The sequence below is a fragment of the Panthera uncia genome, chromosome E1, assembly GCF_023721935.1.
Source record: "Panthera uncia isolate 11264 chromosome E1, Puncia_PCG_1.0, whole genome shotgun sequence".
Taxonomy (NCBI): Eukaryota; Metazoa; Chordata; class Mammalia; order Carnivora; family Felidae; genus Panthera; species Panthera uncia.
In genome coordinates this window covers 13,229,598-13,238,751 of record NC_064814.1, presented here as the reverse complement: position 1 = coordinate 13,238,751, position 9,154 = coordinate 13,229,598, and the positions used below count along the sequence as shown (strand labels likewise).

At 58.9% G+C, this 9,154-nt stretch overlaps 1 protein-coding gene across 6 annotated transcripts in view; it reads left to right on the top strand.

Annotated features, from left to right (window-relative positions):
- The window catches only part of UBTF (upstream binding transcription factor), a 15,924-nt gene that overhangs the window by 4,079 nt on the left and 2,691 nt on the right, over positions 1-9,154 (top strand). For 4 of the 6 annotated variants that reach the window (XM_049636240.1, XM_049636238.1, XM_049636237.1 and 1 more), the window contains 15 exons: positions 968-1,143; positions 1,698-1,781; positions 1,879-2,034; positions 4,167-4,231; positions 4,523-4,643; positions 5,001-5,111; positions 5,454-5,587; positions 5,747-5,888; positions 6,150-6,191; positions 6,319-6,432; positions 6,523-6,678; positions 7,062-7,217; positions 7,320-7,430; positions 7,872-7,960; positions 8,063-8,252. In XM_049636240.1, coding sequence (XP_049492197.1) covers positions 968-1,143; positions 1,698-1,781; positions 1,879-2,034; positions 4,167-4,231; positions 4,523-4,643; positions 5,001-5,111; positions 5,454-5,587; positions 5,747-5,888; positions 6,150-6,191; positions 6,319-6,432; positions 6,523-6,678; positions 7,062-7,217; positions 7,320-7,430; positions 7,872-7,960; positions 8,063-8,252 — 1,847 coding nt within the window. Of the gene's footprint in view, positions 1-967; positions 1,144-1,181; positions 1,440-1,697; positions 1,782-1,878; positions 2,035-4,166; positions 4,232-4,522; positions 4,644-5,000; positions 5,112-5,453; positions 5,588-5,746; positions 5,889-6,149; positions 6,192-6,318; positions 6,433-6,522; positions 6,679-7,061; positions 7,218-7,319; positions 7,431-7,871; positions 7,961-8,062; positions 8,253-9,154 lie in introns of those variants that run through there. The other 2 variants (XM_049636242.1, XM_049636241.1) reach the window with 2 other exon arrangements.

Genomic DNA, 9,154 nt, shown 5'->3' with positions numbered 1-9,154 from the left:
GGGTCGGGGGGGGGGGGGGGGGGGGGGGGGGGGGGGGGGGCGGGGGGTAGGATGAAGATGAGCATCTGGCCATGACTGTGGGACACTGAGAGGAGAAAGGATTATGGGTCCATGTGACCCACCCTGCGGAAACCCTGACCAGATGCAAATGCAAATGAAGAGCCCTTTTGACTACTAGCCTTGGATATCTGTTCTCCTACCTCACCTTCCAGAGTCACCAACCTCCAGGGAGGCCTTCTGGAGCTGTATTTCAGTGACTGGAAATCGCTGGTTCAGACCCACCCCTTTTTTTTTTGCCTCCCTAGGGAGTTGGGCTCAACTCCCTGGACCCAGGGGATCCGGTTCTCCCTGGAGCCAGAGCCCTTTGCCCACCTGCCCGTCTTGCCTCCCAGCTCCCCTGTATGGTTCGTCTGTTTCCACTCCATTTTTCTTACTTGCCCCAAATTTTCCTTTGGTCTTCCCTGAGAGGCCAAGAGGGAGTGGGGGATGATGGGATACCCATGTCTTTAAGGTTAGTTTCCAGTTACGCTGGAGAAAAACGTGTGCACGGATTCTCCTTACTGCCCACACTCCATCCTGTCTTTGCACATCTCCGGTGTCTGCCTAGAACTTAAACTTGGCAACACATATAAATGTGTTGTGCCTTCCTCCCCTCTCCCAGTAAGTTAGCTGTTTTCCCACCGAGCCCCAAATCACTGTAGCTCATTTCTTCCTCTCCTCTGTAATAAATAGTAGCCTGTGGCGGCCTAGCGTGTTAGAAACGGTCGTAGTCTTGATGCCTTCTGGACTGGAATCCCAGCTCTAATCCATATGGTCACAGTTTTCCCTTATGACAAGGTCGTGTCTTGTCCGTGCCTTCCCATAGGAGGCAACCAGGGATGTGGGGTTCTCTGGGAAAGAAGGACTAGGGAAGAGATGAGGGGAAAGGATGGAGCTGGGCATGACTGCCTTTCTTCCCCCTCCCCAGACCGCTGGTCTCAGGAAGACATGCTGACTTTGCTGGAATGCATGAAGAACAACCTTCCATCCAACGACAGCTCCAAGTTCAAAACCACCGAGTCACATATGGACTGGGAAAAAGTAGCATTTAAAGACTTTTCTGGAGATATGTGCAAGCTCAAATGGGTGGAGATTTCTAATGAGGTAACTGATCTCCCCCCCCCCCCCTTCCTGACACAGCTACACGAACTCTGCCTCAACCTTCCTGGTGGGGGAGAGGAAACAGAAGTCTGTAAACAGGAAGGAAAGAGACCAGGCGAGGTGCTCATGTGGTCGCCCTTGTGCGTTTGGGAGGTGGCATGGTTGACAGCACTGGCCTAGAGTTCTCAGTTCTGCCACTTTCTAGCTGTGTGGCCTTGAATACTTACCGTCTTGGAGCTTCTGTCGCCTGAGCTGTTCTGGGGATTGAATGAGGTGCTGGCATGGACAACCGCATCGAGGTCAGGTGGTCACCTTGTTGCTGTCCTTTGGTGTATACGGACTGCCTGGTCCTCTGCAGTAGGCATGGGCCAGCGCCTGGGTGCCTGCCTGGGGTGTCAGGGGCTGTCTGAGTTGTGTGGCTGTTGGCCTCTGCTCCTCCCGTGATAAATTCAGCCTAGTGGAAAATAGAGGAGACCCGCTGGAAAAGGGGGTAGGCTCTGGGGTGGTGTTTCCCTGTCCTGAACGTCCTCTTGCACTCACTTCCCTTCTTCCTCCAGGTGAGGAAGTTCCGTACGTTGACAGAATTGATCCTTGATGCTCAGGAACACGTTAAAAATCCTTACAAAGGCAAAAAACTCAAGGTGAGTTTCCAAGAGGAGGAGCATGGCATGTAGGAGAGGAATGGTCCAAAGAACGGATGCTGTCTGACCTTCACCGTGTCCTTGACCCTCCTTCCAGAAACACCCGGACTTCCCAAAGAAGCCCCTGACCCCTTATTTCCGCTTCTTCATGGAGAAGCGGGCCAAGTATGCGAAACTCCACCCTGAGATGAGCAACCTGGACCTGACCAAGATTTTGTCCAAGAAATACAAGGAGCTGCCGGAGAAGAAGAAGGTGGGGGGAGGGGGGCTTTGGCGGGAGGAAGGGAGAGGCAGGGAGCAGCCGGTGTGGTGTAGGTCAGCCGTCGGGGGGAGGCTCAGACAGAGGGACTCGGTGTCAGGGATACGGGTGGGTCAGCGTAGCAGAGTGTAGGGTCTTGGGCAGCCACACTTGATCTCCCCGTCCCGCACACCGTCAGGCACGGGCACTGTCGAAGGTGTAATCCAAACTGAAGCAGGTGCTCAGACCAACATTTTGCCCCCCGGACCATTCGCAGCGTTCTCTCACACGGCTCTGCCCCTGTGCACGCATCCTCGCTCTGAGGCTGGCACAGCAGGTCCACCCTCTGACATTTCCCAGCGTGGTCTCATTTGATGTGTGCCGTATCCTTGGAAAGGTAACCCCCGGAGGAGGGGTTATTCCGATCCTGTGGGCAAGGAACTGAGGCTCAGGTGGCACCCGTGTCCCGGGTCCCACAACTAGTGACAGCAGAGCAGGACTTGGGTCCGGTGCTCTTCTCACTGCCATGTCCGTCCGTACATTATTAGGTGGGCTTCCTTCCTCCGTACGCATGTTCGCCCAAGGACATACCTTGTCCTTTGGGGCCTTGTGCTATCCCGGGCCATCGGAGATCCTTAACCTTGGGCGGAGGTTACCCGAGTCGCCCAGGGCAGGGGTGGACCCTCATAGAAGCTGGCAGCAAAGCCTGTAGCAGGGCCCGAGGGAGTTGGGGTGGGGAGAGAGACAGACACCGCTGGTGCTGGACTTGCAGGGTGGAGCCAGGGAGAGGAGTCGGGGAGGGGCAGCGGGAGAGGCAAGAGGGCACGTTTGCCGGAAGAGGAAACCAAGCCATAACCCAGCCGGCACACCACGCGCAGCCCTCTTCTGGTCTGTGTACTCTGGCTGCAGGCTCACGTGCCCTTGGTTCTGTGCCCAAAAAGGAGCCAGCTTGGCTGGGGGAAACCGGCTGCCCAGGCCAAGCAGGAGTAGGAACTGGCGGAGTTCTCCTTGACCCTTCTGATGGGGATGTTGCAGAGCTGGCTGCACACACGATGCCCAGACACACACAGGATGGGAGGGAGAGGCAGAGGGTCCAAGGACCAGGGAAGGACAAGAAGCTACATGGTAGGGTGGACAGGGTGCTGGCCTGGGGGACGCAAGACTGGGGCCTGGTGTCCTGACTACCACTGAATTGCTCTGTATGTGACCTTTGGTAAGTTACTTCGTTTCTCTGGACACGGTCTTTATCTGAGGTGCAGAGAGTAAGCCCGATCCGTACGGTGCCTTCCTGTTCTGAAGGCTGCTGAGTTGTGTGAGGAGGGCCAAAATTGGGGCAGGGTAGGCTGGGCGCTGCTCCCTGTCTTCTGCAGGAACCACAGGGGAAAGTGAAGCTGTCCCTTCCCGTGCCTCGTGCCTCTTCTGTGAGAGGCAGGGGTTAGGCTCGGTTGTCATGAGCCCCTGGTCCCTTCTAAGGCTGACTCTTGTGAATGGGGGAGAAAGGAGAGCTGGACATCGAGTGGGAGCCAGGACAGGAGGCAGATGAGGAAAGGAAAGAACGGATTGGAAAGGAAGTTTGAGGAAGGAGCCTGGAAGAAAGGATTGGAGGCAGGGAAGAAGGTGATGGGAGGGGGTTAGGAATGGGAACTGGATGTAGTGGCTTGGGAAGAAAACCCAAATTCAAGAGACAGATCTGTCAGAATGTCATTTACATTGCAAGAACTCACTCTAGGTTCCTTCAACACCATCTCCCCTCAGCCCTCGAAAACAGGGTCCAGCCTGGCCCTGGCCCTGTGGGCCACCCCTGAGGCAGCAAACCATTATCAGCTGCTACAGACATTGGAGGAGGGAATGATCCGGAGGAGGCCTACACCCCGCCCCCACCCCCAGCTCCTCATCATGGAGAGTTTTGCGGTGCTGGGGAAAGGTGGGGAGGTAGGGTCAGGGGGAGTCCCAGCCCGGTCACTGCTCACTGTGACTGGCTACGGTTGAGTCTCCCCAACCCACTGGAAGGCAGGCCACCATCTCCTGCGAGCTCATGCCACCCTCTGTCCACGTTACCACTGGGAGGCAGAATAGCTAGCAAGGAGGACTCGGTTTTTATAGCTCAGGCTTTGGGTCCTGGATGACCCCGTCCCCTCCTCCCCCAGATGAAATATATTCAGGACTTCCAGAGAGAAAAACAGGAGTTCGAGCGAAACCTGGCCCGGTTCAGGTAAGGCAGTGGAGCCCAGAGGAGGGCCACAGGGCATTGGGTGTGGCAGGATAGGGTGACACTGACCAGAGCCTCGAGTTTGCCATTTGTGAGGCATGGAAGATGGATGGGTCATGTGTAGACCCTAGTGGGTCATGCTCAAGGGCAGGGACAGGCAGGCGGCTGCTGTCCCAAGAGGCCCCGATTGATAGGCCTAGGAGCCTTGGGTGGGTGGGGCAGCTAGACGGGGTCTCCCGGGCAGGATTCCCACCCCCCGCACCTGCTGATTGTTGCTCCCCGTGCCCTGGCTAGGGAGGATCACCCTGACCTAATCCAGAATGCCAAGAAGTCGGACATCCCCGAGAAGCCCAAAACCCCCCAGCAGCTGTGGTACACCCATGAGAAGAAGGTGTATCTCAAAGTGCGGCCAGATGTGAGTGTCCGGCCAGGGGGTGGGGATGGAGGGCGCACGGTGGTGGCAAGGGGGGAGCCGCGCCAGGTCGGCCGGGCACGGTGCAGGGGAGCAGGAGAGGAGGCCCCTCCCCAGGGGTGGGCTGCATGGACAGGGCCTGGGCCAGCTGGCGTGCGAGCGTGTGTGTGCGTGCGTGTGTGAGCCTGTCCCCTTGCACCCAGGCGGGACCCCCGCCTCTCCACCTTCCCCTCCTGGCCTGTGGGGGACACTCATGTGACCTCCTGTGGCCTGAGGGGGCGGGGGCCTCTGTGCCCCCCTCCCCCTCCCCTCTCCCTGCCCCTGGCTGCCTGTGTGTGTCTGACGGCTTTTGGTTTGCAGGCCACTACGAAGGAGGTGAAGGACTCCCTGGGGAAGCAGTGGTCTCAGCTCTCGGACAAAAAGAGGCTGAAATGGATTCATAAGGCCCTGGAGCAGCGGAAGGAGTACGAGGTTAGGCTTCCGCTGCGCTCCTCCCCATCCGGCTCTTCAAGAGCCTCTGCCCTCCATCTCTGTGACCTCCGCACTCTGCGGGAGGCGGTCACTCCCTGTCCCTCCATTGAGGGAGGGGCCTTCTGGGCCCCTCACCTCTGCCCCTACCTTCCCCGCCCCCCTCCCCTCCATGAGATCTCAGGCTAGGGCAGGGCAGGGCACCACGTCTCGTGTGACATAGCAGACACACGGCCACCCCCCCAGCTTTGCTCCCTGCCTCCCCTCCCCAGCGGCTCTCCCCCCTCCCCGGCCCCGGCTAACCCCACACCCCGTTGCCCTCCGTCCCCCCACCTCACTCTGCAGGAGATTATGCGTGACTATATCCAGAAGCACCCCGAGCTGAACATCAGTGAGGAGGGCATCACCAAGTCCACCCTCACCAAGGCCGAACGCCAGCTCAAGGACAAGTTTGACGGGCGACCCACCAAGCCACCTCCGTGAGCGCTGCCCTGGGGTGGGGTGGGCGAGTGGGCAAGCGGGCATCTAGGGAGCTGGGCCAGCAACATTGGCCAGCGTCCGAAGTTGAGGAAGCCTGTCGCCCTGAGCCGCCCCGGTCGCTCAGGGAGATGCTCCTCCTTTCCTGCTGGTTCTGATAGGAACAGCTACTCGCTGTACTGCGCGGAGTTGATGGCCAACATGAAGGACGTGCCCAGCACTGAGCGAATGGTGTTGTGCAGCCAGCAGTGGAAGCTGCTCTCCCAGAAGGAGAAGGATGCCTATCACAAGAAGTGTGACCAGGTGAGCTGTGCTGAGGAACTTCTGGAGACCCTTGGGCCTGGCCTCAGAAACCTGAAGCATGACATCTGGCCCCAGCTAGGGGTCAGTCAGGAATTGACCAAACGGATCTCGGGCGCCTGCTGCAGACTTGGTGGTGTCTGGGCTGATGTCTACCATCTATAGGGGAAAATGAGGTCCTGTCCAGGTTCTGGACATTTTGCAGAGGACTGCTGTCCCTTGAGAACTGGAGGGTCTGACCCTGACTCCCCCTTCCTTCCCCAGAAAAAGAAAGATTATGAAGTGGAGCTGCTCCGTTTTCTAGAGGTGAGCGTTGTTATAGGCGGGGCATTGGGCAGACAGGCATTGGGATGGAACAAGTCCCTTTGGACAACCTGGGAGCAGGCTGGGAGCCAGGTGCACAGCCCCATGCCACCTCTTGTCTCTGGACCAGAGCCTTCCTGAGGAGGAACAGCAGCGGGTCCTGGGGGAGGAGAAGATGTTAAGCATCAACAAGAAGCAGGCCACCAGCCCAGCCTCCAAGAAGCCCTCCCAGGAAGGGGGCAAGGTGGGCAGGGGGCAGAACTAGGGCGGAGGGGGGAAGATGGGGCTCCCCACCAACACCCCATGGAACCCGGCCCTCTTCGTTCACCTGTAGGGAGGCTCAGAGAAGCCCAAGCGGCCCGTGTCGGCCATGTTCATCTTCTCTGAAGAAAAGCGGCGGCAGCTGCAAGAGGAACGGCCCGAGCTCTCGGAGAGCGAGCTGACCCGGCTTCTGGCCCGCATGTGGAACGACTTGTCGGAAAAGAAGAAGGTCAGGCTCCCTAGGCCAGAGGGGCTGCCGGGCCGAGACCAGGCCGCTTCTCCCCCAGGGGCTAGCTTCACTTCCTCACCCTTGGCCTGTGTGAGCCACACGTGTGCCTGAGCTCAGAGCGAGCGAGCAAGGCTGGGAGCTCCGCAGGCCGGAAGGCGGGAAGCTGTCAGCTGAGGGCTCTGGCTCCCTGGGGAGCAGAGCCGGTTGGCGGGCTGAGCCCCAGGCTGGAGACATCTGCACCAGCCCACGCCTCTGCCTCTGCTCTGCGCTCCCCGCCCTTGCGGAGGGGGTTGGGGGGGGGGGGGAGATTTCAACTGCTGGCTGAGGAACGCGCGCCCCCTTGGGGCGGCCGGAAGCCTGACGCCACTGCCATCCCTCCGCAGGCCAAGTACAAGGCCCGGGAGGCTGCGCTGAAGGCCCAGTCGGAGAGGAAGCCAGGCGGGGACCGCGAGGAACGGGGCAAGCTGCCTGAGTCGCCCAAGAGAGCTGAGGAGATCTGGCAACAGAGCGTCATCGGGGACTACCTGGCCCGCTTCAAGGTGGCAGGGAGCTGGAAAGGGGTTGCTCAGCAGGCTGCCTACACGGGCCGCCTCCGGCCCCAGGGGACCCTTGCCATAGCTGACACCCCTGTTTGTCTCCAGAATGACCGGGTAAAGGCCTTGAAAGCCATGGAGATGACCTGGAACAACATGGAGAAGAAGGAGAAACTGATGTGGATTAAGAAGGCAGCCGAAGACCAAAAGCGATACGAGGTGGGAAGGATTCTGCTGCTCGGCCCGGTGGGCGGGGTGGAGCTGGGGCTGCCTCCCTCCACTGCACTGGTGGGAGCATCCTTTTGGGTGGGCAGCTTTCCTCCCTGGGTGGGCCGTGGACCCAAAAGGCCCAGCCTCGGTTGTGTGACCCCGAGCAAATCTCCCAACTTCCTTTTCTGAGCCTCGGTCACACATCAGTAAAGTGGGGACAGTGATGCCGGTCACGTGGGTGCGGTTGTGACTGCACTTTCGAGCAACGGCGCCTGACCCAGGTGTGAGCTGTTGGGAAGTGGCTCCCTGGCTCTGCCTCGGTTTCTCCTCCTCCCCCGGGACGTAAGAGGAGAGCCGGCTCAGGCACTGATGGCACGGGGCAGGAGGTAGGAATGTTTCTGGGTGGGAGGGGGGGTGGAGCGAGTGTGACCTTTTGGGGTGTCCCCGCAGAGAGAGCTGAGCGAGATGCGGGCACCCCCAGCTGCCGCGAACTCGTCCAAAAAGATGAAGTTCCAAGGAGAGCCCAAGAAGCCTCCCATGTGAGTCCCGTGTCCGGAACCCACCGTGGCGCTGGGGAAGGTCACGGCTGAAGGGCTGCTGGGCCAGGGTCCTAACCCTGCCTGCACCACCCCACCTCCTAGGAACGGTTACCAGAAGTTCTCCCAGGAGCTGCTGTCCAACGGGGAGCTGAACCACCTGCCGCTGAAGGAGCGCATGGTCGAGATTGGCAGCCGCTGGCAGCGCATCTCCCAGAGCCAGAAGGAGCACTACAAAAAGTTGGCAGAGGAGCAGCAGAAGCAGTACAAAGTACACCTGGACCTCTGGGTCAAGGTGAGCGGGCTTGGACCCTGGGAAGAAGGAGGCCTCATCTAGCTGGTCCGCATTCATGATTGCAGTCAGCGTCCTAGCAGCCCTGTAGTTGCTATTGAAGTCCCAACAGTTGCTATTAAAGAAGAAAAACTAGGGGCGCCTGGGTGGCGCAGTCGGTTAAGCGTCCGACTTCAGCCAGGTCGCGATCTCGCGGTCCGTGAGTTCGAGCCCCGCGTCGGGCTCTGGGCTGATGGCTCAGAGCCTGGAGCCTGCTTCTGATTCTGTGTCTCCCTCTCTCTCTGACCCTCCCCCGTTCATGCTCTGTCTCTCTCTGTCCCAAAAATAAATAAAAAACGTTGAAAAAAAAAAAAAAAAGAAGAAGAAGAAGAAAAACTAGGGCTCAGAGAGGTTAAGTAGGTTACCCAAGGTCCTACAGCTAGTAGGCAGAATAGTCCAAATCAGATTGTCTTTTCCTACTTCCATCCGGGACCAGAGGACCTCTCCCAGACTCTGGTTTGGCCCCAAGCCTCTGAGCTCCCCTTCTGTCCCTTGGTTGAGTGGTCAGATCTGTAACGGGAGAGTCCCCTGTGTCCCTGCCCAGCCATCCGGGCAGGTTCGCCAGGGACACTGGGAAATAGGTTTAGGTTAGCAGGGTTTAGGTGTGCAGAAGTTTGGGGAGCCCCAGACTGCCTCATCTGTGGCTCCAGGCCTGTTGGGTGGGAATGATGATGCCAGGCTATGTTAGCCATTGTCGGGGTGGGGGGGGGAGGCTTATCTGAGCTGAGGAAGGCCCTAACTCGAGTCTGCACTCGGGTAAAACAACAGGAGGGACAGGAAAACCAACAGCCCTAGGAGGAGGTAGCTTAGAAAAGGATTCGGGGCATCTTAAGCAGTAGTACGGGAGCTGTGTTCTCAGATCCTGG